At 54.6% G+C, this 27,540-nt stretch overlaps 3 protein-coding genes across 16 annotated transcripts in view; 2 read left to right on the top strand and 1 right to left on the bottom strand.

Annotated features, from left to right (window-relative positions):
• Positions 1–2,337, top strand: part of TLN1 (talin 1) — a 32,091-nt gene extending 29,754 nt beyond the window's left edge. For all 3 annotated transcript variants that reach the window (XM_070250669.1, XM_014735894.3, XM_070250670.1), the window contains 7 exons: positions 215–320; positions 523–647; positions 757–882; positions 1,011–1,073; positions 1,184–1,366; positions 1,506–1,634; positions 1,764–2,337. In XM_070250669.1, the coding sequence (XP_070106770.1) occupies positions 215–320; positions 523–647; positions 757–882; positions 1,011–1,073; positions 1,184–1,366; positions 1,506–1,634; positions 1,764–1,889 (858 nt within the window). In that variant the 3' untranslated portion in view covers positions 1,890–2,337. The remainder of the gene's footprint in view (positions 1–214; positions 321–522; positions 648–756; positions 883–1,010; positions 1,074–1,183; positions 1,367–1,505; positions 1,635–1,763) is intronic.
• Positions 2,338–7,150: 4,813 nt separating this feature from the next.
• TPM2 (tropomyosin 2) lies at positions 7,151–15,609 on the top strand. 6 transcript variants are annotated; one of them, XR_011432380.1, is made up of 9 exons: positions 7,151–8,149; positions 8,586–8,711; positions 11,793–11,926; positions 12,023–12,140; positions 12,229–12,299; positions 12,438–12,824; positions 13,004–13,066; positions 13,229–13,298; positions 15,460–15,609. XR_011432380.1 is itself a non-coding variant. In XM_001504497.5 (9 exons), exons 1-9 carry the CDS (start codon positions 8,036–8,038, stop codon positions 15,540–15,542), a joined length of 855 nt encoding a protein of 284 aa, XP_001504547.1. In that variant the 5' UTR covers positions 7,151–8,035; the 3' UTR covers positions 15,543–15,609. The 6 variants fall into 6 exon arrangements, 4 of the variants coding, with proteins under 4 accessions (XP_001504547.1, XP_003364172.1, XP_003364171.1 ...); XR_011432379.1 differs by lacking the exon at positions 15,460–15,609 and adding an exon at positions 14,275–14,667; XM_001504497.5 differs by having other exon boundaries at positions 12,438–12,513.
• A 1,257-nt stretch (positions 15,610–16,866) lies between these two features.
• On the bottom strand, positions 16,867–26,601 carry CA9 (carbonic anhydrase 9). 7 transcript variants are annotated; one of them, XM_014735890.3, is made up of 11 exons: positions 23,055–26,601; positions 22,181–22,213; positions 21,733–21,903; positions 21,443–21,585; positions 21,268–21,360; positions 20,004–20,070; positions 18,224–18,381; positions 17,875–18,019; positions 17,724–17,750; positions 17,200–17,281; positions 16,867–17,069 (listed from the first exon to the last, which is right to left on the bottom strand). In XM_014735890.3, the coding sequence occupies exons 1-11, from the start codon at positions 23,401–23,403 to the stop codon at positions 17,003–17,005; spliced, it is 1,335 nt and encodes a 444-aa protein (XP_014591376.2). In that variant the 5' UTR covers positions 23,404–26,601; the 3' UTR covers positions 16,867–17,002. The 7 variants fall into 7 exon arrangements, with proteins under 7 accessions (XP_014591376.2, XP_001504561.4, XP_005605651.2 ...); XM_001504511.7 differs by having other exon boundaries at positions 22,181–22,210; XM_005605594.4 differs by having other exon boundaries at positions 16,867–17,281.
• Between the last annotated feature and the right edge of the window lie 939 nt (positions 26,602–27,540).

Here is a 27,540-nt window from a genome sequence, read left to right as displayed (position 1 = left end):
TGCTCCTTGTCAGCCGGTGAGTGACGTACAGCCCCACTGTCTTCACCACGCGTGCCTCTGATGCCCAAGTGCACCTGCTTGGGCAGTGTGCTGTTGGAGGGCTGTGGTGTGGCGTGCTCTAGGGATGGGTCGGGGGCCCTGGTCTGCCCTGTTTCAAAGGTCAAGGTAGAGGCTAAGATCTGATGCTCTCTGCTTCCGCCCACCTTCTCCCCAGACCCTGCAGAAGCCAAGCCCAGAACTGAAGCAGCAGTTGACGGGACACTCAAAGCGCGTGGCTGGTTCAGTCACTGAGCTCATCCAGGCTGCTGAGGCCATGAAGGGTGAGGGGCGATGAGGGGCAGGGAGGGAAGGGAAACTCCTGTTACAGTGAGATCTTCTCAACTTCCCGGTTGTCTGCTCTGAGCTAGCCCCCGCCCATAGTCCCCACAGGTGCTGGGGCCTGCTGATACTAACCATGCCACCCAGGGCTCCTGACCTCCCAGCTCCAACTTAGTCCCTTCCTTACCCACTCTGTCCCACCAGGAACAGAATGGGTGGACCCAGAGGACCCCACAGTCATTGCTGAGAATGAGCTCCTGGGAGCTGCGGCCGCTATTGAGGCTGCAGCCAAAAAGCTGGAGCAGCTGAAGCCCCGGGCCAAACCCAAGGTCAGTCCTGCTCCCTCCTTCTCCCAACCCTTGTAGTGGCCGAATATCCCCACTTTCAGCCCCCTCTTAGTTTGCATCTCTCTCTGCAACCTTTGTCTCTCCACTGCAGGAGGCGGATGAGTCCTTGAACTTTGAGGAGCAGATACTGGAAGCTGCCAAGTCCATAGCAGCAGCCACCAGTGCCCTGGTAAAGGCTGCATCAGCTGCCCAGAGGGAGCTGGTGGCCCAAGGGAAGGTAAGCACTTGGGTACCCAGAAGAATGGGGCAGCAGCAGCTTTACCATCCACACCCGCATCGCAGCCGGGGGCTTTTCCCTACCTACTAGAGCACGGGTCTGAGTGGCCTCTCCTTCTTCCTCCGCAGGTGGGCGCCATTCCAGCCAATGCACTGGATGATGGGCAGTGGTCCCAGGGCCTCATTTCTGCTGTGAGTGTACAACACCCACTAGGTCCCTCTGAGCTTGAGAGACTTGAGAGGGCTGGAGAGGGGATGAACCCGGGCCAGAGACATATTTTAATCTAATCTCCCCAATTTAGGCCCGGATGGTGGCTGCAGCCACCAACAACCTATGTGAGGCAGCCAATGCAGCTGTACAAGGCCATGCCAGCCAAGAGAAGCTCATCTCATCAGCCAAGCAGGTAGCTGCCTCCACAGCCCAGCTCCTTGTGGCCTGCAAGGTCAAGGCTGACCAGGACTCTGAGGCAATGAAACGGCTTCAGGTGAGGAACCCTGACCCATCCCCTTGTACCTTGGGCTGTGCTGCTTTAAACTGTCACCCCCAAGGCTTGCTTTCTGTGAGGTGGTTGAGGGACTCCCTCGGCTGCACGCTCAGCCTCCTGCTGCCTTCTCTCTGCCCAGGCTGCTGGCAATGCAGTGAAGCGAGCCTCAGACAACCTGGTGAAGGCGGCACAGAAGGCTGCAGCCTTTGAAGACCAAGAGAACGAGACAGTGGTGGTGAAGGAGAAGATGGTCGGGGGCATTGCCCAGGTGAGTTTTGCACCAGACACTCCAAGGGACACTGTCAGCAGGGCAGTCACGTTGCCTGTGCTGGTCCCAACTGCCCTATCCCCTACTGCACATACTTGCTGAGCTGAGTCCCCAATCTCCGTCCCTCAGATCATTGCCGCACAGGAAGAGATGCTTCGGAAGGAACGAGAGCTGGAAGAGGCGCGCAAGAAGCTGGCCCAGATCCGGCAGCAGCAGTACAAGTTCCTGCCCTCAGAGCTTCGAGATGAGCACTAGGACAGCTGCTTCTGTTTAACGCAGACCCAGCCCAGAGACTGTGCCTGCCACGACCAAAGCCTTCGGGGCTGTCGGGCCCAACCCGCCCAACCCCAGCACTCCCCAAGTGCCTGCCAAACCCCGGGCCTGGCCCTGCCCAGTCCCACTGCACATCCCCTGTCCCCTCCCTGACTCCAAGTGCCTTCATGCCCTAGGGCCCCCCAAGTGCCTGCCCCTCCCCAGAGTATTAACGCTCCAAGAGTATTATTAACGCTGCTGTACCTCATTCTGAACCTGCCAGGGCCTCAGCCCACTCCACTCTGCCAGCAGCTTCCAGCCAGTCCCCACGGCCTCAGCTCTATTCATCCTTTTTTGATACTGTCTACCCCTCAACCCCAGCTACCTATGGGGGTGCGAGGTTATAAGCCCCAAACAGGTTGACGCTCCAATAAAGGTGATTCTGCCTGCAGCTCTGCCTGGCTTCCTGGGGAGATGGGAGAGTCCCAGCGTGGGGGAGAACGGGATTGTGTTCTGTGACCAGCTTGATCTGCCTCAGAAAGGGAGTGGGGGCAGACTGGCAATCTGCCCCTGGAGGCCCCTTCCTCCTCCCTGCACCCGGATCCCCAAAGTCATCCTAGTCGGGAAGCTGTCCCTGAGAAGTCATACTCCTGTTGTCCCCTATCTCACTGGCCAGCAATTACACCTCACCAAGTGTCGTTTTGTTGCTGGAACAGCAGCTGCCACTGCTCTTTGTGGCTACTGGGGACACTGTTCTTCAGAACTGCTCAGAGTATGTGAACAAATTCGGTCCCTGGCCAAATTGGAATGTTCAAAAGCAGCTTTGCTAAAAATAATAAACCTGTAAAATACAAGTGTCTGACCCCGAAAGGATGGTGGCCACAGATTTGGTTGAGGCAGTTAAGAAGCAAAAAATCCACCCTGAGGCTGCCTGTCAAGGCTACTGTCGACTGGATTGGGACACTTCTAGGCCTCCCAGGCCTTGCCACTCCTGCCTAGAACAGCACTAGAAGAAAAGGCACTGAGAAAGCTCGGCCCAGGTGTGAGATGCGGTAGCTGGTGGGCAGAGCCCCAGTAGTGACCAGGCCGGTGCTGGGAGCCCCGTTGTGGCCGCCCTCCTAATCTGGAGGTTCAGGAAAGGGAGGCGGCCAGGGGGGTGGGTGCTGTGCCTCCACTGCCTTCTGCATTCGCCCCCTCTGCCCACGCTGCGTGGGCTACGTCGCAGTCCTCTGAGGTCTGCTGCGATTTTCATGCATGATTCTTTAACCAATCCTGTTGCCCAGTATGTTACTTCCTTGCTTCTCCCTCCAAATAGAACACCAACACCACCCAACTGCTGCTACTAGGGTGCCTTCCACCTCCTTGAAGCCATGACATCTTCTCCCACCCCTGTGGAGTTAAAGTAGAATTACTTTGTCCTCCCCAGGGCAGCCCACTAGGGAAGGTGCCAACTTTCCACCATCACTGCTATGACCTGCGATTAACTCATTCAATATTTGCTAAGCCAAGCCTGTGCTAAGCACTGGAAAACAGAGATGTATTATCACCTCTCTGACACAGAGGACTGGCAACTCAGCACACCCTGCAATGGCCCCCGGACTCCAGATTCAGTGTCCTAGCATCATGAGTTGAGGACCTTGGAGATCAAATCCCTTCTATAACCTCCCCAACAAGTGGCAGTCCAAACTGTTTGAACTCCAGCTGTGAGCCCAGGACAGCTGCTTCCTCCTGCCACCACTTCCCGGCCGCATTCTCAGGAACTGTGAACAATCACGTGCCTCTCACTAGGGGTGCCTCGGGGAGCCTTCCGGGGAGAGGCTCAAACACCCATTAGACCAGCAGTTCTTAAAATGTGGCCCTCAGTCCCCTAGGGGTTCTCAAGACCCTTTCAGGGGTCCAGAAGATCAAGCTTATTTTCATAATAATCTTATGAAATAAAAGACATTATTTTCCTTTCGCACAGTGTCAACATTTGCACTGACAGTGCAAAAACGTATGTGGGTAAAATTGCCAAGGCCGTGGCCCAAAGCGTACTAACAGTCACTGTATTCTTTACCGCCAGGCACTAGCAATTTCAGGAATAAATGCTAGCCTCACTTCAGAATGTCCTTGGTGAAGCAATAAAAAATTATTAATTTTATTAAATCTTAATCCTTGAGTAACAAGTCTTTTCAATATTCTGTGTGATGAACTGGGAAGCATGCACAAGCCCCTCATCTGCAGACCACAGTACGCTGGGGGCTCCAGGAAAGCACCTGGGCAATTCTTTGAGTTGTGAGCTGAACTAACTGCTTTTTTCATGAAACACCATTTACTCGAAAGAATGACTGACAGACAAACCATGGTTACCAGACTTGGGTCTCTGGCAGACCTTTTCTCAAAAAGGAACCAAGTGAGTCTGTCACTCCAGGGAAAAACCTGACAGTATTTGTGCCAATTGTTACAATTCAATCTTTCAAGTGAAAATTAGAATTCTGGAAAACTTCTATCTGCCCCCATGAGCTTCACAGCTTCCCAAAACTTAAAACTTAGACTTTTCTGTTGAAACCAAACAAGATATTAAAGAACGTTATTTTTTTAAGAATGTATAATGAAATATGTCAGCATTTGGAACATCTGCCTAGCTCCGTGAATCAGTGTTTCCCAAGTGACCAGTGCACGAGGTTACAAAACCACCCCTGGGTAAAAGATCCAGCCAAAGTACAGTACAGACCAATGGATTTTAAGGCAACATAGTACAAAAAGGGTATTGATATGGTTGCAGGATCCACATTGCAACTAACCCTTAAGAAACTACCATTTGTCAAGTGTTGGCGTAGTACCAAAGAATAGCCACAATTAGCTGAAAAGGCTATAAATATACTACTCTCTTTTCCAACTACATGTCTGTGTCAGACTAGGTTTTCCTCCTACACAGTCGGCCCTCTGTATCTGAGGATGTGGAACCCAGGGATACTGAGTGCCAGGGCCAAGGGAGGGACTTGAGCATCCATGCATTTCGGTACCCACAGGGGTCCTGGGACCAATCCTTCCCGGATGAGGGAGGACTGTATAGCACTTCAAACAAACCAACAGGTAGCGACAGATAGAAAGCACAACTAACGGGCCGGCCCCGTGGCCGAGTGGTTAAGTTCATGCGCTCCGCTTCCCGGCCCAGGGTTTTGCCAGTGCGGATCCTGGGCGCGGACATGGCATCGCTCATCAGGCCACGCTGAGGCGGCGTCCCACATGCCACAACTGGAAGGACCTACAACTAGAATATACAGCTATGTACTAGGGGGATTTGGGGAGAAAAAGCAGAAAAAAAAAAAATGATTGGCAATAGTTGTTAGCTTGGGTGCCATTCTTTTAAAAAAAAAAAAAAAAAGGAAAGCACAACTAGATTCTGAGAATGCAGCCGTCCTCTACTGAGACAGATATTAAAGAGAGTCACAAAAATGTAAAAGAAGTGCCATCCTCTAACTGCCATCTGGGGAGGTGAATATAGCTGTTTTTCATTAAAAACATTTATGTTAACGTGGTTAATGTGCAATGGGTTTATTTCTGTTACCTCTAATGAATCAATAAATGTTTTAAAATTTTCTGTTTCCATTTTAATACGGTAAGTATTGGTAGAGGTAACCCACTTTTTTATTGAAGCCTTTTGGATCTCAAACCCCACTCAGTTTTCGAGTGTAAGCGGTTCTAAGGCCAAAAAGTTTGAGAACTGCCACACCAGACCATGAGTTCCTCTAGATCCACACAGTATTAGTATCTTTGTGTACCTGGAACCTAGTACATAAAAATCCACCTGGCAAATATTTATCAGGCGCCAACTCTCTGCCTGATGCTATGCTAGGCAGTGGGGATTCAGAACTGAAAAAGGGCCTCCCTGTTCCGCAGGACTCGAAGACCAATGTAAAAGACACACAGGTGCAAAACCAGTTATAACAGAGACTCTGTTCAGAAGGATGGGAGCCTGCACCAGTAACTTGCACCTATGGGGGGAGTGGGGAAGAGTGGCCTGGGAAAGTTTCCCAGAACAACTGACACTTGATCTGAGTCTTTAAGGCCACCGGGAATCAGCCAAGGGAAGAGCATTTTAGGGAGAGAGAACAGAATGCATAAAAGGTGGAAGCTTTAGGAAAAGTATGGCTAGCTCAGGTGCCTGCAGGTGGCTCAGTAAGAATGCAGCATAAAGTACAAGTCGGTGCGCTGGGGGTGAGGTTGGCAATGAAAAGAGCCAAGGCTGGAGAAGCAGGTGGGGCTAAAACAAAGGGCCTTATATACCATATTAAGAAATGTGAATCTTTATCTTCAAAGGAGGGAGGGAGTAGGGAGGGGTTTGGGAGGATTTGGGGATCCTATTCACACCAACTTTTTAAAAGATCCTTGGTAACAATGTCTGAGGGATAGTCGAATGAATGAATGAGTTGGGGAACTAGGAGTAAGGCCACAACAGACCCAGGCAGGAGGTAATATAGCGAGCTGCCCGAGGCAATCCCAGTCGAAGAGGAAGCTCATTTTTAGGAAATAGAATCTATAGGATTGAACGGTTGTGGGAAGTGAGGGCCAGCGGAGCCCTTGATACCGCCAGGGATCTCGCACTGGCTACTGGGTGGACGCAGGTGTCCTGCCTGAGTTTGGGGAAAACAGGGAGGTGGGCTGGAGCGAGCACCGCGAGGTCAGCTTTGTTCCACGCGCGGCCGCAGGCAGCTGAGCAGATCTAAACACATTTCCGCGCCCCTCCCCCCCGCGCCCCTCCCCGGCCCGGGGCCGACGGTTCCCACGGTTCCCACCCCCGCCGGCAAAGCCAGGCCTCCCACTCCTCTGCCCCTGGGGAGCCTGGCGAAGCGCTCCCTCCTGGCTCCCTGCGCCTCGCCTCCCCTCCCCCTCCTCGGAGGCGGCCCCCCACTTCCTCTCCCCCCACCCCGGGGACAGCGCGAACAGCCTCGCGCCCCCGCCTCAGACGTCCCGACCCCAGGACGGGCTCCGGGAGCCGCTTCTGGCGGCCTCGGCGGGAGGGGGCGTCTCACCCCGGCTCCGGCCGCCGCCGCTCGGAAACTCTTCCCCTCGCCCCTGCCTTCCCCGCCCCAGCCCGGCCCCGCCTCCCCACGGGGAAACATCCCAAAAAAGGGCAGAAAAGGAATTTCGGCGTAAAGTTGGCCCACAAGAGAAGAGAGAAGAGTCCGCTGGGAGAAGGGGAGGAGAAGGCGGGGCGCGGGGCAAGAGGGAGGGGAGAAGCGGGGGAGGGGCGTGGAGGGAGCCTGGCGGGGGCCGGGAGGGGGCGGGGGCGCGCGGTGCGCAGCCGCCTGGAGCCGCGTGGAAACTATGCGGGCGCGTGGGGGCGGGGCGGCGGCCCGAGCTGGGCCCCGAGGCCGGGCGACCAGAAGAGGGGCCCTGGCTCCAGGGGCAGGGGCTGGAAGAGGAAGCGAGGGGAAGTGAGGTCAGGCACGCCCTCGCTCCGCACTGCGACCGGGGCCTTGGGCTCCCTTCCTGCCTCAGTTTCCCCAAGTCACTGGTGAGACTGCGTTATCACTACCACGTCAATAACTCAAACCCAGAGTCTGGGACTCAGGGGAAACTGAGGCACTCGAACCGCGAAGGAGCCCCGCCTCCGAAGAGACATTTAATCCGGGGGGATTTACAGGAAACTTCTAAATTAAGGGCAGCGGCTGCTGCAGCTGAGGGGGGGCACGCCGGTCCCTTCTCGCGGGCAGCTGCCGTGAGCTCACGCCCCGAAATAGCCCCAGGGGCCCCAGCCACAGCTGCCATGGGGCCAGGCTGTCACTCAGAGGAAGCCCGGAGCCCCCCGTCCGAGGGACCCCTCCCCGCCGCAGCGCTAGTGTTTTTTCAGCGGACTGCCCCGGCCACTTTCCCTTCCGACGGCTCGAGGGAGGGGGAGGCGATCCCGAAGGGGTGGGTGCTGGGGGCCGCCGCGCCCCCGTCCGGGCTGTGCTTCTGCCCCTAAAAGGTTTGGGCCGCGGTGGGGGAGGGTCCCGGTCCCCGGCTCCGCCCGGTCCCTCCCCGCCTTTTAGGCGCCCGCGCGGCTGGGACATCCCAGTCCCGCTTGGTCCTCCTCGCCCGCCACCGGTGCGTCCAGTCCACGCAGCCAGCCCAGTTCACCCGGTCCATACCGCCCGCCGGCCGGCCCGTCCCCCACCGCAGCCATGGACGCCATCAAGAAGAAGATGCAGATGCTAAAGTTGGACAAGGAGAATGCCATCGACCGCGCTGAGCAGGCCGAGGCCGACAAGAAGCAAGCTGAGGACCGCTGCAAGCAGGTGGGGGCCCCGGACCCGGTGCAACCCTCTCCCCCTCAACGAGGTCGAGTAGGCCCTGCCCTGAGGGCCCTAGCCGCGGGCCTGCCCTAGCCGCGGGCCTGCCGTGCAAGGCTCCTTCCCATCCAGTGTGGGGGCTGGGCCTTCACAGTACCCCCAGGGCCCTAGCCAGAGCCACGTTTCATCTCACCCACCCTAGCCTGGGAATCCCCAGCTCCCTACTGTCCACTCCTGCCCATCTGGAACAATGATGGGCCCTACCCCTGGGGACTGGGAGCGTTCTCTCTACCCCCACCAGGTCCCTCCAACACCCTTGGCTGCACGGCCCCCTCTGCTATCCCTCTTCCTCCCCAAGAGCCTCTAAGTATGTCCTAGTGCCCCTCACACAGCCCTGCCTCCAGCTGGCCGGGCCTGGCTAACCGAGACCTCTTTCTCCCAGCTGGAGGAGGAGCAGCAGGCCCTCCAGAAGAAGCTGAAGGGGACGGAGGACGAGGTGGAGAAGTATTCTGAGTCAGTGAAGGATGCCCAGGAAAAACTGGAGCAGGCCGAGAAGAAGGCCACCGACGTGAGTGTGCACCTGGGCAACTGTGGGACAGTGAGCACACTGGGAGGGGTCCTGGACGTGGGGATGAAGGAGAGGGGACCCAGATATCCCCAGCACCAGGACAGAAGGGGTTTCCTCTTAGGAACCAGGCTCAGGCAAGCTTGCACAAATCCTGGAGGCAGTAGGTAAATCAAAACCACCTCCCACTTACCCCGAGGACAAGGAGTCTTATAATTCCGTTTGGTGCCAGCTCTTAGAATGTACGGTGATCAAGCTGTGAGTCATCCTGGGGGTGGGTGGAACAGGAATTTACCATCCACCTCAATTCATCCTCCAGCTGAAAATGGAGAGGAGACTGCAGCTACATTTGCGGGGTGTGGGTGTAGATGCTGTAGGCAGGAGGAGGAAGAGGAATCCAGAGATGGGGCCCGATTTGAATTACATCCCTGGGGGGCCATTAGAAATGCCCTGGCCTTGGCCTCTGGCCCCAGCGGGCTTGCTGTGCACTAGGCCCAGCTCAGGTTCTAACAGCCCCTCATTTACCCTCATTAAGCTGTCAGCCTTGAGACCATGCCAGGCCAAAGGGCAGAGGGACAGGGCCACAAACGCCAAGGCACCACCTTGGCAGGTCCTACTCCCTCTGAGATTTCTCTGCCCACCCTACACCCCCTAACCAGACTTCTCCACCTACTGCCATGCCTAACCCCCACCTTGAGGTTAGAGAATGGCCATATGACTTTGGACATGGTACTTCTACTATTCTTTGCCTCAGTTTCCCCATTTGCCTTCCACCCAGGATTCTCTTAAGTTTAAGATGAGCCTATGGTTGGATGGATGAGGGGATTAGCAGAAGTATGATCTGAACATCCAAGATCAGAGATGACATTACTGTTTGTGTTGACCATTGTCCATGTTCCCCAACCCGCCCCCCCAAGGTTGGTTTCTCTGACCTCCAGCCTTTGGTGTTGGTTCTCCACCAGCCCTGGCACTCGGGAGGGAACTGGCCTGCAGCTGCTAGTGAAGACAACCCCGGGCATCTGACACTCTATAAATAACCAAGGCCCAGTGCAGCTGGAGGCAGGACTGGAAACCCAAGGAGCTGGATGGGGGCTGGAGGGGGGAGCAGGGGCCAGGGACAGAGCTGGAGAAGCAGGGCTGCAGTGCCAGGCCAGATGGGAAACACTGCCCAAACTTACTGTGTGACCTTGAACGCAGCGCTTAACTTACACACTGCCTCAGTTTCTCCCTTCTCTCTTGCTTCCCATTTGTCCAGTGGGGACAGTAATGCCTGCCCTGGGGTCAGAGAGCTGCATCCATAACTGGGAAGAGCTTGAGAAGCAGAAAATGGCAAATGTCGGTCCTGTGATGAGGACCCCAGGACTTCCCAGATTCTCCAGTCATTTGTCACCCCACTACCATGAATATCATGAAGAGAGTTTTCCTTTAAAGTCTCATCTCTCTCTAGAGGAGACCCCCAATGTCCCCCAGAGTCATTCTTCCCAACCCCCAGTGCCGTCCCCAGAATCCTTCCACACTGCGTCATCTGGCTCTGTGCCCACAATGGGCTCTTGTCACTTGTCCAAGTGGCCTTCAGCACCTGGAGGAGAAGCTACAACTACTTTCTATGGAGGGTGCTGTTTTCCCTGCCTGGTAGTCCAAGCCAGGACCTGCTTTCCACCCCCTCGGCCCCCAGTGCTTCCACCCCTCTCTTCCCTCTCACTCACTGCTTCTCCGGCTGCTCCTCTCTGCTTTCCAGTCTTAAATCTCAGGCTCTCTCAGTCTTTGTCTTTGAGAGAGCGCAGGGGTAGCCTAACACTTAGGAAGTGTGGACTCTGTGCTGGCAAGGGGCTCAAGTGCTCTCTGCTTATACTCTTTCCCAAACTTGGCTTATCAGAATTGCCTCGGAGGTTTAAAGAAAAAGACACAAAGATTTCCAAGGCCCTGCCCTGCAGAGCCCAGTTCGGTGGGTCTAGTGTGGAGCTGAGAACCCGATTATTTTAGAAGCCTCCCAGGTGGCTCTGTTGATTAATCGAGTGTTAGAAGAACTGCCTTATCACAGAACAGCCTATGAAGGCGGAACTGCTGTTGTCAACTCTGAGGCTTAGAGAGATTCAGTAAGTTGCTCAAGGTCACACAAGTGTTGAGTGGCTGAGCTGTGGCTTAAAGACAGCGGTCTGATTCAGAGCCGATGCTCTTAACACCAAGCTGCTCTGCCGCTCCCGTTTTCCTTTATTGGGGCCCTTTTTTTTTTGAGGAAGACTGGCCCTGAGCTAACATCTGTGCCCATCTTCCTCTACTTATATGTGGAGCGCCCTCCACAGCTTGCTTGATAAGCAGAGCTAGGTCCGCTCCTGGGATCCGAACCGGCGAACCCCAGGCTGCCGAGGCAGAGTACAGGAGCTTACTACTGCGCCCCCGGGCCGGCTGCTGGGGCCCTTCTTGCTCTGCCTCTTTTCCTCAAGGTGTCCTCAGTTTCCATGGACCTTCTCCAAAACCTCCATGGTTTTGCCTCTATGTTGCAGGATCAGGGGCTGAGTATCCATCACTCACACTGGCCTTGCACCACCCCCAGTTGCCTCCCAGCCTTGGCAGGGAGCCCCATGGCACAGCCAAGGAGGTCCCATATAGGCCTGGCTTGCCTCCTGAGCCCCTCGCTGGGAGTCTGCCTGGCTTCTAGTGACATCTCAGAGCTTGAGTCTGTGACTGGCTATTTTTAGCAGCAGAGAGGTCTGGTTGGCCTCATTCTTCCCCACCCCCTTACCGGCCAGGCCATGCTGTGGAGGAGTCGGGGCTGCCTCAGACCTGGTCCCAGCTCTCCAGGGGACAGAGGGACCTGCATGCAGATTACCACTGGGAGACTAACCATGCACCGTGCCAGAAGAGGCCCCGTGGCAGGGGAGTGGAGGCTGTCAAGGAATGCGTACTTTGGGCTGGAGCACAGTCTGGGCAGAAGATAGTTGGCTGGGGGAAAACATGGGTTGACAGTCTGGAAGCCAGGAAGCCTAGGTTCTTTCTGACAAGAATCTCACTGTTCTCTGGAGCCTCTCTGATCCTCATCCGAGGCAGACAAAGCCTTCGTGACCTCTGACCTTTGACCCACAGGCTGAAGCAGATGTGGCCTCTCTGAACCGCCGTATTCAGCTGGTAGAGGAGGAGCTGGACCGGGCACAGGAGCGCCTGGCTACAGCCCTGCAGAAGCTGGAGGAGGCTGAGAAGGCAGCCGATGAGAGTGAGAGGTGCGCAGGGGGCCCTCGGGGTGGGTCAGAGAGGGGGTGCAGAAACTGTCTCTGCTGATCCTGAACCCCACCCCCACCCCTCTCCCTGCCTCTCAGAGGAATGAAGGTCATCGAAAACCGAGCCATGAAGGATGAGGAAAAGATGGAGCTGCAGGAGATGCAGCTGAAGGAGGCCAAGCACATCGCTGAGGATTCAGACCGCAAATATGAGGAGGTGACCGCCCTGCCCCACTTCCTTCTCATTCCCAAGCCCCAGACACCCCCAGTCATTCCCCATGGATCTGCTCCTCCTCTCCCCGCAGGTGGCCAGGAAGCTGGTGATCCTGGAAGGAGAGCTGGAGCGCTCAGAAGAGAGAGCTGAGGTGGCTGAGAGGTGAGGATGCCCTGGGGCGGCAGTGGAACTTGGCCTGCGCCTGTCGCTGAGGGGCAGTCTGCGCAGTGGGCAGGCAGTTTCTCAGGCTCGGGCCGTAGGGACAGGTCCTGTCCTCTGACCCCTACCCACTGCCCCCAGCCGAGCCAGGCAGCTGGAGGAGGAACTTCGGACCATGGACCAGGCCCTCAAGTCCCTGATGGCCTCAGAGGAGGAGGTAGTGGCCTCTCTGGACCTTTCTGGGCAATGGCACCTTCTCTCAGCTCACCTCCCTCCATCTCAGGCTGCTGTCACCTGCTGGGGTCGGGGAGGGCCGAGACCTCCAAGCTCTGCCTGCTCTCACTCTCACAACTTTGCTCTTCTCTTCTCTCCTCCATCCCTCCCCCACTGTGCCTTCTCTGCTGTCTCCCCACGGTGCCCTCACACCCCACCCTGCCACACACCCCCTGCAGTAAATGTGGGGACCTAGAGGAGGAGCTGAAAATTGTTACCAACAACTTGAAATCCCTGGAAGCCCAGGCGGACAAGGTAGAGGGGGGCAGAGGGGCAGTGAGGCTGGGGTCCTCCAGGGGAGGGAGGCGCTGGGCCAGGCAGGGTGGGGCTGGGTGTTCACTGGAGACAAGCTGCTGAGTGGCCTGTGGGGCTCAGTGGAGAGGTGAAGGGTCTGTGGAGGCGATCTGCTGACGGCATGTGTGTGTCCCCGCAAGTACTCCACCAAAGAGGATAAATACGAAGAGGAGATCAAACTGCTGGAGGAGAAGCTGAAGGAGGTGAGAGGCCTTTACCTCCTCCCCAGCCCCCCTTCCCCGCCAGAGACTGCCTGCGGCCGGCCGGGAGGCCAGGGCAGGGATGGAAGAGAAGGGGAACTTGAGTGACAGTGTCTGGGAGGGGCTAACTTTTTGTCATTTCCCCCGTCTTGCCCTTACTCCCAGGCTGAGACCCGAGCAGAGTTTGCCGAAAGGTCTGTGGCGAAGTTGGAGAAAACCATCGATGACCTGGAAGGTAAAAGGACTACTCCCCAGTACCCGAAACCTTTTTAAATAGATCCACACTCCCCGCCACTGTTGCTCTGTCCCTCATCTTCCCATCCCATTATATTTGCCACAGTCAGCTAGGGTGGGCCCACCTGGGGCTCCGCAAACTCTGTGCCTGCCGTTCAAGTTGTAGCGGCTCTGGCACATGAACGCCGGTGTTTCTCACACTTGGGAGTGCATGAGCACCCCCAGAGAGTTTAAAACACAGATTCCTGGGCCTGTTCCGAAGCGATCGCTGACTTGGGCTGGAGAATTTGAATGTTTCCCCAGCTCCCTGGTGGCCAGCGCCATGGTCCTCAGACCACACTTTGAGTAGCACTGAGCTGGACTGTTCTGTCTCCAAGCGCAACACAGCAGAGCCGCACCACAGCGGCTTCACTGCAGAGCTATCTGCTGTCATGTCTAGGCTTTCAACATTAATGGAAAATACTACTTTAAGCTAGATTTAGTGAAAACAAATACCTAGGTATTTCCTAGTCTGTGGCTATTCCTCACTATTTTCAACAATGTTGTGCCCGAAACTGTCCTTCCTCTTCACTCTGCGGTGACCCTTGCACCTTCGTAACGGCCACTTCTCTCGCTTCCAGCCTTCTCAGGCAGGCCTCAGCTCTATCTCCATCTTTAGGACTTTAGACCTTTCTGGCTCGAGCACCCTACCTCCGCCCTGAAGCAAGCACTCCTGCTTCTCCAAAGCACTGTGCCCCCGGGTCCCAGGGGAGACAGGAGCTTGGGGGAAAGAACAATTTAGGGGGACCGGGAGGGGAGGAGGGAGCCCTGACAGCTGTGCAGCCTGTTCTCCAGCCTCTCTGGCACTCCATCTTTGTCCACCTCTCTCTGATTCTTGTTCTCTCTTTCCATTACCCTCTCTCCTTCCTTTCCGCTTTCCCTCTGTTCCCTCTCCCCACACTCCCACCTGGTCTTCCTGCCCCGGGCCCCCCCCCCAGACGAAGTCTATGCACAGAAGATGAAGTACAAGGCCATCAGCGAGGAGCTGGACAACGCACTCAATGACATCACCTCCCTCTGAGCCCCCACCAGTGTGGCCCCTCGGCCCCTTCTCCCCTCACCAGTGTGGCCCTTCGGTCCCTTTTCCCCCTGCCGATGTGGCCCCTTGGCCCTTCTCCCCTCTCCTTTCCATTCTCTCTGTGGGGAGGGGGCAGGCAGAAGGAGCAGAAATTGCCGGCATCGCATAGCCAGCCTGGGCGCAGCCTAGGAGAGCCCCCATCGCACCTCCTGCCCACCCTGGCGCTTGCTTCTTCCTTCTCTCCGCCCACTCCCTGCTCTGCCCACTGGCCTCTACCTCTCTCTGCTGCTTAATAAACTCAACTTGGTCTCCATGCTGTTTTCCTGCCCTCCGGAGAGCACTTTCATCACCCCCAGAGCACTGGTTCACTGCTGAGACTCTGGCTCTTACAGACACCCCCAATCTTGTGACCCCACCACTGAGCTCACCCACAAAACACTGTGGCCCACACAAAAACCCCCTGCACACCGGCACTCCCACTCTGACCTTCACTGCTGCATGTGGGCATGTGTGACCCCATTAGTCACCGAGCCCTCTGGCGCCTCTGAGAGACACACCCATCTGCAGACCCAGGCCTGTCACTGACCTCAGGGTGCTCGGCCGGGTTCCCCGGACTGGAAGGAATGACTGGAAGGGAAGTGACTGGAAGGGAAACAGGGCGGTGAGGTGCAGGGGAGGGGCAAGGAGCTGTGAAAGGTCTGGGATGAAGTTTGGGAAAGTGATGGAGGCCAGCAGCGTGGGGTTTTCACTGCAGGTCTGTTTTCTGCCTCAAGTCTGTCTGTCTATCTGGCCCTCCCTTTCCTTGCTCAGTCTTTGTCTTTCTTTCAGTTTCCAACTCAAACCTTCTAAAGAAGGAGCATAAATTAGTTTATGACTTAGGCCTTCCCATCCCACCTCCATGACCCCGAAGCCTCGAGTGAGGCATCCATGTCTGTCCTGGTCAATCCGTCCATTCTCCCTCCGGGGTGACTTCATGGGGTCCTCAGATCCCTGAATGCTGTGTCCTCCTGGGCCTCCAACCACTCCATGTCTATTTGTCGCATCCCCCCTCGTGCCTCCCCGTGTCTCTCCCCTCCCCCTCCTCATGTGCTGCTTCCCCACACAGAGACCTTGGCCAGTGCCAAGGAGGAGAACGTGGAGATTCACCAGACCCTCGACCAGACCCTGCTGGAACTCAACAACCTGTGAGGGCTGGCCCTGCCCCGAGCCAGGCTACAGTTGCCGCCCCAACCCAATAAAACTGATGTTACCAGCATCACAGGGCCCTTTAAACTTTTCTTTAGTGTTGGCGATGGTGATGGTAGGAGAAGGCTGAGAGGATGCCTGAGAGGAGCAATGGAGTTGGGAGACCTTTGAGTGAGCAGGGCCTGGGTCCATGCTCTGCAATGGGAGCCAAGAGGTGGGGGCACTGGGCTCATTAAGGCGGGGTTGTATTGGGGCCGGCCCAGTGCTGCAGCGGTTAAGTTTGCATGTTCCGCTTCGGCAGCCCCGGGTTTGCCAGTTTGGATCCAGGGTGCGGACAGGGCACCACTTGGCAAGCCATGCTGAGGCAGGTGTCCCACATATAAAAAGTAGAGGAAGGTGGGTACCGACGTTAGCTCAGGGCCAGTCTTCCTCAGCAAAAAGAGGATTGGCAGATGTTAGCTCAGGGCTAATCTTCCTCAAAAAATTAATTAAATTAAATAAATAAGGAGGGGTTGTGAGCAGGCCACGTGAAGCAGACAGCCCAACAGGGCCGGGGGAACATCCTGGCCCCTACTCCCTGCAGGGCAGAGGAGCTGCTGTCACAGCATTGCCCCATTCCGGCAGGCGGCTGGGCCACACAACACAATCTGAAGACAACATTGCAAAGCTACACAGGTTGTACTTGAGCAGGGTGAGAGCCCAAAGCCTTGATGTGATGGTAAGCCTCAAGGCTTCCGCCCCTACCCACTGCCCTACCCCCGACACACACACACACACACACACACACACACACACACACACACACACACACACTCGAGGCCATTCCAACAATATCGGTCATTTCTGCCCTCTTCCTGCTAATACCTGTGTAGGCAGAATAGTGACCCCCGCCCAAGATGTCCACACCTTAATCCTATGAAATGTTACATGGGAATGGGTAAGCATTTTGAGAAAGGGTGATTATCCTAGTTTATCTGGGTGGGCCCAATGTGACCACAAGGGTCTTTAGAAGAGGGAGGCAAGAAGGTGAGATGTGACAATGGAAGCAAGAGTTTGGAGCAATGTGAGGAAGGGGCCACAAGCCAAGGAATGCTTTGCTTCTAGAGGCTGAAAAAGGCAAGGAAACAGCCGCTCGGAGCGTCCAGAAAGAACCACTCCTGCCAACAGCTTGACTTTAGCCTGTAAGAGTCACTTTGGACTTCTGACCTTGCGAACTCTAAGAGACTAAATGTGCGTTACCATTAAGTGTGTGGTAATTTGTTACAGCAGCAATTGGAAGTGAATACATCATCCTTCTGATTTGGGGAACAAAGGTGCCTTCCACATCTTTCATGAGAAACATTTATTTAAAAAAAACCCTTGGAGGTTAAAAAGGAAGTGGTGTGATGGGCAGGACACAACAAAGCCTCCAGTGCCCCTCACTCCTGGCTGCTGGCTCTGCACAGTCTCCAAGTTGCAGGCCTCTAGGCGACAGTCTCGGTGACCTCTGCTGGGTGGTAGCTAACACTCCCTTTGGTCCCACTTCTGAGTCTACACAACAGGAAGCCTAAATCAGAAAACTGGCCTAGGACGAGCTCACTTGCCCGCAATTTGCATGAAGCTGTTCTGGACTCCACTTGGGGAGGTGGGGGCTGTGCCTGAGGCAGGGCCAGCGTCATACCTCTGCTGCCTTCTCATGTGCACAAGGAAGGCAATGCTGGTGGCTGCAAAGAGGAGGCCAAAAACCAGGGCCAGGACGTCCCCTGGGGGAGACAAGAGGCTGCCTCAGGGAGTGGAGAGGAGTCCACAGGTTCCCTCAGAGACTGCTTCCGTGTGTCCCCCCACCCCTGCCCCAAGTTCTCCAGCTGCCCCCAGTGTCTCAGAATCCAGAAGAGACTAGCAAAGGGATGGGGGTGGACACACAAGAAGGGGTAAGGTAAGCACGTTTTCCCTCCCTGAAAACTAAAGAGATTATTTGTGAAGGAGGGTGCTAGGAGATTTCTGGACCTTCATTCTGACTAATTCTTGCCCTGGGGACAATGGTGGAACCGCCACCTTGATCTGACACTCTATCCTACTGGGGTTGGAGGTCTGTTCTGCAGAAAAGGAGAGAGGCAGCGGTGGCCGTGACTAGCCCCTGGGGCTGAATAGTGCCAACGGGCGTCCTCTCCAGCATCAGGAGCCAGAGGAGAGGCACAGACTCACCAGTAGCGAGGCAGGAGTTCAGGTGGACTGAAAAGAAAGAGGAGACATTAGAGTCAGGGCCTGTGACACCAGTGACAGACACAGGCCCGGATGAGGATGCGGCTGAGTGGCTTGGGGACATGGCACTATGGGGCACCAGACCAAGCTGCACCTGGCTCCGTGGTCCTAGGGCTGCTGTCCACTCCAGCAGGGAAGGAGGCCTCCATCACTCGCCCATTCAAAGGCTGCGTGGCCCTGAAGTTCAGCTGTAGCCGAGAGTTGTCAGGTCCCCACAGGGAGCCAGAGAGGGTATGGAGCTAAGGAGGTCAGTAGACAGTGGGGGTGGGCTCATGACAAGGAAACAAAAGGGCCACAGGCCTACTCATAGCCAGCACCTCCGGGCTCCACCCTCCAAGTCCCCCTCATCTCCCACACGGCCTCTTCATCTCGTTGCACATCTTCATGTCATCCCAGACCCCTTTCCCCACACCCCCTATGTCACCACCACACCCCAGCCTCACCTGCTTAGCACTCAGCCTCACTGTCTGGTTGAACACAGTCCAGATGACCCCCTGGGCACAGGGGGGTGTGGTCAGGGACCCCTCATATCGGAAGTAGCGGCTGAGGTCAGAGGGCAGCAGTGCAGACACATCCAGTCCTGGGATCCAAGTCTCTGAGTCTATGGAGAGGATCCGTGCTGGAGTCCCACCTGGGCCCTCCTTGCCCCCAAAGCTTCGGGGATGAGCAGGGATACAGTTTCATCTCCCAGAAGCCAAGCTGACTCAACTCCCTGAGACTGCTTCTTCACCAAGTGTGTCCCTTCCCATAACTCAGCAAAGACGTAACTCAGAAGAAAGTAAAAGGGACCAGCACGATGGCGCAGCAGTTAAGTTCTCACGTTCCGCTTCTTAGCGGCCCGGGGTTCGCTGGTTCGGATCCTGGTTGCAGACATGGCACTGCTTGGCACGCCATGCTGTGGTAGGCATCCCACATATAAAGTAGAGGAAGATGGGCACGGATGTTAGCTCAGGGCCAGGCTTCCTCAGCAAAACGAGGAGGACTGGCAGAAGTTAGCTCAGGGCTAATCTTCCTCAAAAAAAAAAAAAAAAAGAAAGTAAAGGGCTCGGGGGCCTCACAGAGTGAGAGAGTGTCTCCTTACGGCCTCCCTCTGAATCTTTACTCTTACTTTCATACTATGATAATATGCTAGACCACAGATTTAAGCCCAGAGTGAATCAAAAGGGAAAATGAGGGGCTGGCCCCACAGCCTAGTGGTTAAGTTTGGCACGTTCCATTTTGGCAGCCCAGGTTAGGTTCTCATGTGCAAACCTACACCACTCATCAGTGGCCATGCTGTGGCAGCAACCCACATAAGAAGTAGAGGAAGATTGGCACAAATGTTAGCTCAGGGCAAATCTTCCTCAAGCAAAAAAAGGAAGATTGGCAATGGATGTTAGCTCAAGGTGAATCTACTTTGGCCAAAAAAAAAAAAAAGGGGAAATGAGCTGAATAACTTGTAAATAACTATATATATTTGCAACTATAAAAAATAGATACAAAAACTCAAAAAGCACAGTTCCCTCTAGTGTGGCAAAACTTAAGGTCCAGTAAGGTAAGTGAGACAAAATGTCCTAGAGTGACTGAGAAGGAAAAGATTTCCAACAAAAGTATTTATAAATTTAAAATATTTGACATTTAAGAAGAAAAATTTTAACTCTCCAGAGTCAACCCCTGAAGTTCCGAACACTATTTTCTTGGTCTTATTCGCTTTCTGTCTTATTTTGGTTTGGTTTGGTTTTCGGTTTTTGACCATAAAGCCTGTGGCAGCAGTGTGCCTTTGTCCGTCTGCCTCTGTTCAGCTTCATAGTTACTGTCAAGATCGCAGTCGGCCAGCTCACTCACCAGCCCCTCTCCAGGAGGCAGCCCACCTGTGTGCTCAGACTTGAGGCTCACCCAAGAGCCATTCCCTTTTTTATTTACAGATTGGCACCTGAGCTAACATCTGTTGCCAATCTTCTTTTTTTTTTCTTTCCTCCTTCTTCTCCCCAAAGGCCCCCCCACCAACCCCGTACATAGTTGTATATTCTAGTTGTGAGTGTCTCTGGTTGTGCCATGTGGGACGCCACCTCGGCATGGCCTGATGAGCCGTGCCTGGTCCTTGCCCAGGATCCGAACTGGGGAAACGCCGGGCGGCCAAAGCAGAGCGCGTGAACTTAACTGCTCAGCCACCGGGCCGGTGCCCCAAGGGCGATTCTTTATGAACAAGGGTATCAAGGCTAGTGTCCAGACCAACAAACTGACCTTCCTCAGTGATTTCTTCCAAGTGTGACAACAACTGCTCATAGGCGCTGTTTTCTTCTGGGCCTTCCTAGGAGATGACAGTGCAATACAGGTTAATACGTGTATCTAAGGCCATGGCTAGGGCTGGGCTGGGGCCTGAGGTGAGGGGGGTTCCCATTCCTCAGCCCCGCCCCATTCCTCAACTCTGAGCATGTGAGAAGAACATAAAATCTTATGTATTATTACTCAAAGTCCATTTACTCTTATTTTGCAAAATAACCTAACAAGCTTGGCAGACTAGTTTTCAAGGGCACATTGGAGAAGGAAGGTGGGTCACCTCATTAGGATACAAGGCCCTCAGGGACCTGGGCCCTTCTTACTCTTCAGTCTCACTCATCGCTGTCCCCCGACAGTCCATGGTATCCCCAAAGAAAACCATTACAACCTTTGTATTCGTGTTACCTCTGCATTCACCTCATAATTCACGTGTTGACCCCTGGAGCTAGGACACACTATTTCCCAGGTGCGTCTCTGAACTTTGTGCCATGAGGCAGTGAGTGAGCCTAGCAGGTGTCTCAGCGCCTCCATTTTATCAGCCTCCTCTAATCATTATGTATGTAGCCAAAGAGGTCACTAAATATTTCTCTAGACTTTATTGCATTTCACAAAGGGGGAAATTATGTGTTATGGGTCATAGGAGTATTAGAGAAATTACCTGATGTCCAGTCTAGTGCATCTGCCATTCTGGCATTTCCTGAATGGGCCATGTTCTGAGCCTTTCCCATGAATGAAGGCTTTGGGTTTCACCTCCTCTCTGAAGCCTTCCCTGAATACCTCTTTTACTCTGACTACCTTCCTATAGGTGTATCCTGTCAGCCTCTCTCACTGGCTGTATGTTTTCCTGAGAGACAGGGACCCATGGGCCCACGGTTTCCAGCCCAGTGCGTGGCTCACAATGGGGTTTTTTTTGGAGGAAGGTTAGCTCTGAGCTAACATCCGAGCCCATCTTCCTCTACTTTATATGTGGGACGCTGCCACAGCATGGCTTGCCAAGCTGTGCGTTATCCGAACCGGTGAACCCACAGCCACAGAAGCAGAACGCGTGAACTTAACCGCTGCGCCACCAGGCTGGCCCCTCACAGTGCGTACTGAACGAATGAACTAAAGAGTTAATGGGGATGACAGCCAGATGCCAGGGTGAATGTGCTGGGATGGGGTCTCTGGGAGGAAGATACACGGAGCCCGGGGCGGGGAAGCAGGGAGTGGGAGTGTCCACGGCTGGTACCTGCAGAAAGGCGGCCAACACGGCCAGGCCCCCCGGGCGTCCCATGGCCTCATCCACTTTGGCAAATGCAGTGCTGATGTGAACCACGTGGATCTGAAGAGGACACGAGTGCAGGAGTGGGCACCATCCCGGGGGCGCGCCCCCTTCGCCCCTCCGCAAACAGCTGCGCGCTCACCTCGGCCGGGAAACGGTGGCCGCCAACCGTGTGCTCCGAGCCCGGGCGGCCCGCAGCTCCCCAGTGCAGATGCAGCTGCAGAGCCCGGTACTCCCGCCCGGGGCCCAGGGCCATCTCCAGCCCGGGAGGCAGGGTCAGCCGCACTGTGGCAGGAAAGGCAGGTGAGCTGAGCCGGGCCCGCCCATGGGGCCAGCCCCACTGCCGAGCACCCGCTGAGCGACCGGATTCCCCCGGCCCCTTCCGCCCAGACAGTCTCCGCCCCCCTGAGGCTCCGCCCCCAGACCCCTCACCCGTGTGGCCGTTGTTGCGCAGGCGCAGTTCGGGGAACGGCGGGAGCTCAAAGCCCAGGAGTTGTACCGAGCGCAGGGCGGGGCAGAAAACGGCTAGCTCGGGGCGGATATCCACTGGGGACTGGAAGCGGCCTGCGCAGGCTGGCGATACCTGCGGCCAGGGCGGGTCGCCTGCGGTGGGGAAGTGTGGGCAGGAAGTCTGGTGACAAGATCGGGAACTTTTAGGGAAGCGGGATAGAAATAATGAGGGGCGGAGTCAGGAGGCATCGGGGCGGGAAATAGAAATCGGTGATGTGGACAGAGACAGGCAGCAGGCGGTGTTGGGGCCTGGCCGACGTGGGTGCAGTGGGGGGGGCGGGCCCAGGACCAGAGTTGGGGCATGGCTGGGGAGTCAGATCGGCAGAGCTGGGTGCCCAGATTGGGTCTGTGTAGCGGGTTGGTGTCTCACCTCCATAGCGCCAATGTCTGTGGTCATCACCTGCTTAAAGAGATGAAGAGACTGATCTTCGAGCCCAGTCCTTCCCCAGTGGCTAGAACGAGGTGGATCCCTCTCACTAGCAGGGGTTCACAAACTCAGATGCCTCACAGGGCATAGCAGGTAACAGAAATGCCTGAAGCGGGCCAGGTGGAAAGCACAATAGATTGCAACCAAACATACCACGACAGCCTGGTGGGCCACATGAAGGCCCTACTGGCCCCGGAGATACCAGTTTGCAGCCATTGTCTTAGGGTCTGCCAAGTGGGTGGAGCCTCAGTCCCCAGGCCCAAATCGGTACCCCATCTTTCCTTTCTCCCTTACTCATCACTCCTCCCCACTCATCCCTCTTCCCCTTCTGGTCTCCAACCCCCTTCCCAAAGTTCCTGGCTTGGGAGTCATGATACCAGGTTCCCATACCTGCTGTTTCCTTCTTCTAGGTGTCAGTTTCTTCCTCTGTGGACTGAAGATGGGGCGATCTCTACATGTCCCTCCTGCTCTTCCTCTGATCCCCTCGTCTTCCCTCTCTTCTTCCCTCTCACCACCTATGTTCTCTCTCTCCACTTTCCTCATCGCTTGCTCCTCTCTAACCTTCCCCTTTCTTCTTTCCCCTCTCTTCATGCTCACCTTTCTCCATCTAGGCCCCTTTTTTGTCTCCCCATCTGTCCCTTTCTAGCTCTGAAAGGGGAGATGGCTCCAGTGGCACAGGAGTCCCTGGGATTGGGAAAGGCTGCTGTCAGAGTTCAGGCTCCCCTCCTTCCCTGAAGAACCCCGGCCTGGGCTGGAGTTAGTGAGGAAAGGCACGAACCTCCCAGAGTCTACATTTGTAGGGCTGACAACCACTTACCTTTGTTGTCCCTGTGGGCATTATTCTGGGGGCTTCGAGTGTCCCTGGGAGCCTCAACAGTAGGTAGATCCTCTAACTTCAGAGAGTCCTCTTCTCCTGGTTCAGTCTTCATTCCAGGTGGGTCCTCTTCTCTAGATGGGTCCTCTTCACTGGGCAGGTCATCCTCACCCAGTGGGTCATCTTCCCCAGATGAATCTCCTCCCATTGGGGGAGTCCCCTGCATCCGAGGCAGGCTCTGGGGATGGGCAGGCACCAGGAGCAGCAGTAACAGCAGCAGTTGCACAGCAGGGTCCTGGCTAGGGGCTGGGATCAACAGAGGGAGCCAGGGGCTGGGGCACAGGGGAGCCATGCGGCTGACTATAGGGTGTCCCGGACACGGTGTGTACGGGCTGTACGTGCATCAGCAACAGGAGCTGGGTGGGGGAGGAGCAAGCCTGGAGGGGAGCAGGCTGACTCACAGAATGCCCTTTTGTAGAGATGGAGCCAAAGTTCCACAGGTCTGTCTGGCCCTATCCCCCTCCCTGATACCAAAGCCTGGATGGGGGTGGAGTGAGGGGCAGGTATGTGCAGAGGCAGAAGGTTATCGGGGTCATGGGCTCAGCCTGGAACCCAAGGCACCACCTGGCACTATACAGGCTCTCCCTGGCGCCACCAGGCTGCTCGCCAGCCAGCTCCAGCTAACCCTGGCCTGCTTCCCAGCCCCAGGCAGGGAAAGGGAAAGACAGGGAGCTGGGGCCCCCACATCCCCTGGCTGAGAGGGAAGCATCCCATGTCTACATGCCTAGCCCAGCCAGGGCGCAATAAAGGGGTAGGGCAAACTGGGGGCGCCTGGGTAGGGGAGGATGGATGAGTAGGTGGGAGGCGAATTTGAGCAGGAGTGGAAAACTGAGTATATGTATGACAGGGGCTCTGATGGGTTTAAACTAAATTTATTTTTCATCATATTACACCTCTACTCAAAAACCTTCACTGACTTCCCACTGCCTACCAAAGTATCTTCCATCTGTTCATCTGCTCCCTCTAAACGACCTCCAAGTCCCTTCAAAATCTTACCTAAGAGACCTTTCCATCTTATCTCCTCCTATTCTCCCTCAAACTTCAGCTAAATTAAACTATTCATTTTTTCCCCCAACTTTTGACCACCTTTGTTCCTCTAGGTCTCACTGCCTGGAATGCCATTCACTCCTACAATTAACAAGTGTTTATTTAACACCTACCATATGTCAGGCACAGGGCTATGGACTACGGAAATGAATAAGAAATGAATAAGACACAGTCCCTGTCCAGAGGAGCTCACTGTCTAGTGAGTGATGGCAAACACTATCATAATATTTAGAGGAGAGTGATTAATTCTGCCTCAGAAGGTAATACAGAAATAGGCAGATTTGATCAGGGCCTTGAAAAAGTAGCAGTTCAATTGGCAAAAACAATGAGGAGAATGGTATTCTGGGCAAAGGGGAGGCACCAAATATTTTGAGCAGGAGAATGACAGAATCCAGTTCTCATATTAGGTCATGTTGAGGGCTGGTGTGGAACATGGATTGGAGGCAGAGAGCAGGTGCAAGGAAACGAAGAGGGAGAGGCTCCCAAGAATGGGCTTGGGGTTCCCAGTGGCCTATTCATTTGACAAACGTTTATGGAGCCTGCTCCAATCCTCCAGGAACTTTCCTAGGCCCCAGGGATGCGGGGTTGAACTAGAGAACAGCCTCTACTGTTCTGTAGCTCTCATTCTAGTAAGGCCTCTATGGCTTTGACAAAGCAGGAGAGAGCGAGGCCATCTCAGGAGGTTCATGTCTGGGGCTGACACTCAGTAGGTATGCACCTGTATGGTTATAGAGGCTAATTAGATATATTGAAATATTTCTAATCCTGTTGGTAACTAGCCCCTAGCTTCAGGGTGCTTCTGCTACTGGACTCCTCCCTGGAGACTCCTAACCTCCTCAAGGACCGCACTTGAATGCCAGCTTCCACGCAGATGGATCAGTACTTGTGCGCCCACGTTAAGTACCACGTTAAGTAGTTTTACTATCTCCTCTGTCTAAATCCCATCTGTCATTCAAGACTCAGCTCAAAAGCCACCTCCTACAAGAAATCTTTCTTGACCAACTCTACACCACAGGAGGAGATTTTGGGTGCCTCTGAACCACCACAGTTCTTTGCCTGCCCTTGCTAATAACACTGTCCACCATCTAATTCACAGGAAGCTGATTTATGACATTTTATCTGCTCTATTAACCTTGAGATCCATAAGGGCAGAGTCCAGTATTTGATTGATCGAGTCAGTTTTTTATTCAACAGCCATTATTGAGCATTTTTCTCTCTGCAGATCAACTTGCCAGGGCTTGAGAAAAACCGAATTAACTAAGACGCCTTCCCTGCCCTCAGGGAGCTCGTTGTCAATGATCTATGCGTGTCAAACCACACTTATTCCAGGAGCATGACATCACATTTTTACGGCACCTCAAATTATCTGCCTTATCAGAGGGACTGTCATACTGAATACCAAAACCTGTGCAGCTGAACCACAGCTGTCCTGCAAGTGGCCATCTTAGGAGGTAGTCAGCCTGAAAATCTAGGTTGCCATTTCTGGAGCCAAATTAAGAGCCATCCATGGCAATCTGATCCAGTGTGCGTTCTGGACAGTCAGCTCATTGTCTTGGTCAGCTGAGTTGTCAGCACTGTGCTTGGACCCTGACACGTGGAAGGTACATAGTCATATCAGAATTGGATGGACCTGGACAAGACGGAATGTGGTAACGACTGATCTGGTTGTGGTGGGAGAAGTCACGGGAAGCACAGAGGACAGAAGCACCATGCTAACTGGAGTCGAGTCTGGATGTCTGGAGATCTTTCTCCAACAGCAGTCCCAGCTTTATTTCATTTTCCCTCTTTCCAAATGTTCTGAATGTTTCCACCTCTTTCCTTTTTAGGTCTCTGTCAAGGTCTCCCTGTGTGCTTCTCCGTGGCGCTCTGTATGTCCACCATGCCCTGCCATCTCTGCTGCCTTCTCTCAGTCTTCCGGTCCTCCTCTGCATCTAGCTGCAGGTCTCTCTCTGCTATAGATTCTAATTTTCCAAATGCCATTCTCGTAGACCTGCCTCTTTCTTGAGCTCTCTTTGTGTGTGACTGTGTCTCTGGTCTGGCTGGGGAATGTGGACTCTGATCCTGGATCCTGCCTTCGCAGCTGGGAGTCTGCCAAACCCTAAAACAGGTTTGAGCTCCCTGAGTCTTGTTTCCCGAGTCCTCCCAGGTTGGGACAGAACATACTCAGAACTGACTGACTGGGGCTCCCTCCCACCTGGCACACCACCTCTCTGTGTTGCTTAAGGCCAAGTCTTTTGTCCTTAGGGGGTCTGTTTCTTCAGACACTGAGGGCCGTGTCTCTGCTTATCCTAGGGTTGCAGAGGAGGGAGCTGTTTGTTGGTGGGGTAGGAGGACAAAAAGACCCTTACTCCCCAGCCATGGATCCGAAGCAAAGATGGATCAAAGCCCTTCTGGGGCTGTGAGGCTGACCTGTAGCTCTGGCCCACCTCGCCATCTGTGTCAGTTTCCTAGGGCTGCTGTGACAAGTTACCACAAACTTAAAACAACAGACGTTTTTAATCCCACAGTTTTGGAGGCTAGAAATCTGAAACCAAGGTGTCGGCAGGACCCTGCTCCTTCTGAGGACCTAGGGCCTCTTCTGGCTTCCGGCGGCTCCAGGCACTCCTTGACTTGGGCCTGCATAACTCCAACTTCACGTGGCCTTCTCCTCTTGTCCCTGTGTCTCTTCACTGGGTATCTCTTATAGGAACACTTGTCACTGGATGTGGGGCCCACCTGCATAATCGAGGATGATCTTATCCCAAAATCCTTAGCTTAATTACATCCACAGAGACGCTTTTTCCAAATAAGTTCACATTCACAGGTTCTAGGGGTTAGGACATGGACACGTCTTTGTGGGGCCACATTTAGCCCCCCTCTGCATGAGCAATTTTGGAACTGAAGTGGATGCACAGGATGAGAAAGGATGGGTTTGTGTTGGAGACCCTCATGCCTCTGCCCCATCCCTCTTCATCCTCTTTGTAGGCAGTTTAATCCACTAGCATGGCTTCTATAAGCTGATGACAGCCCAGTATCTCCAGTGGGACTCTCTCCTCTATGTCAGGTCCATAACCACCTGCCTAACGGACATCCCCAATCGGTGGTGGTATTATTGAGCTGCTGGATTAAGCCAACCCTAGGGCCTACCTACATCTGGACTTTTCAGTTGCATGAGCCAATAAATTTGTTGGTGTTTAACCAATTTTAATTTACTGTTATTTGTGACATAGTCTTACTGATATAAATTCTCTCCATGGTTTGGCCTCTGCCTCTCTCTCCAGTCTCCTTTCTCATCACTCTCTCTCTTGCAATCTCTGCTCTAGTCTTACTGCATTCTAGCAGTTCCTTGAATGCATTGCATGTGTGTGTGCACGTGTGTGCGTGTATTTTGTCTCCAAGCCTT

This window comes from Equus caballus, chromosome 25 (genome assembly GCF_041296265.1).
Source record: "Equus caballus isolate H_3958 breed thoroughbred chromosome 25, TB-T2T, whole genome shotgun sequence".
Classification (NCBI taxonomy): Eukaryota; Metazoa; Chordata; class Mammalia; order Perissodactyla; family Equidae; genus Equus; species Equus caballus.
This window is presented reverse-complemented; position numbering and strand designations above follow the sequence as displayed.

Excerpts from the sequence above, each read along its gene's own strand:
- TPM2 (XM_001504497.5), top strand. The coding sequence starts at position 8,036 with ATGGACGCCATCAAGAAGAAGATGCAGATGCTAAAGTTGGACAAGGAG. Across the intron at positions 8,712-11,792 it reads CCGAGAAGAAGGCCACCGAC|GCTGAAGCAGATGTGGCCTC; the intron begins GTGAGTGTGCAC and ends TTTGACCCACAG. Across the intron at positions 12,300-12,437 it reads AGAGCTGAGGTGGCTGAGAG|CCGAGCCAGGCAGCTGGAGG; the intron begins GTGAGGATGCCC and ends CACTGCCCCCAG.
- CA9 (XM_005605594.4), bottom strand. The coding sequence starts at position 23,403 with ATGGCTCCCCTGTGCCCCAGCCCCTGGCTCCCTCTGTTGATCCCAGCC. Across the intron at positions 22,214-23,054 it reads TGCCCACAGGGACAACAAAG|CAGGTGATGACCACAGACAT; the intron begins GTAAGTGGTTGT and ends CATCTCTTTAAG. Across the intron at positions 20,071-21,267 it reads TGTTGGCCGCCTTTCTGCAG|GAAGGCCCAGAAGAAAACAG; the intron begins GTACCAGCCGTG and ends GTCATCTCCTAG.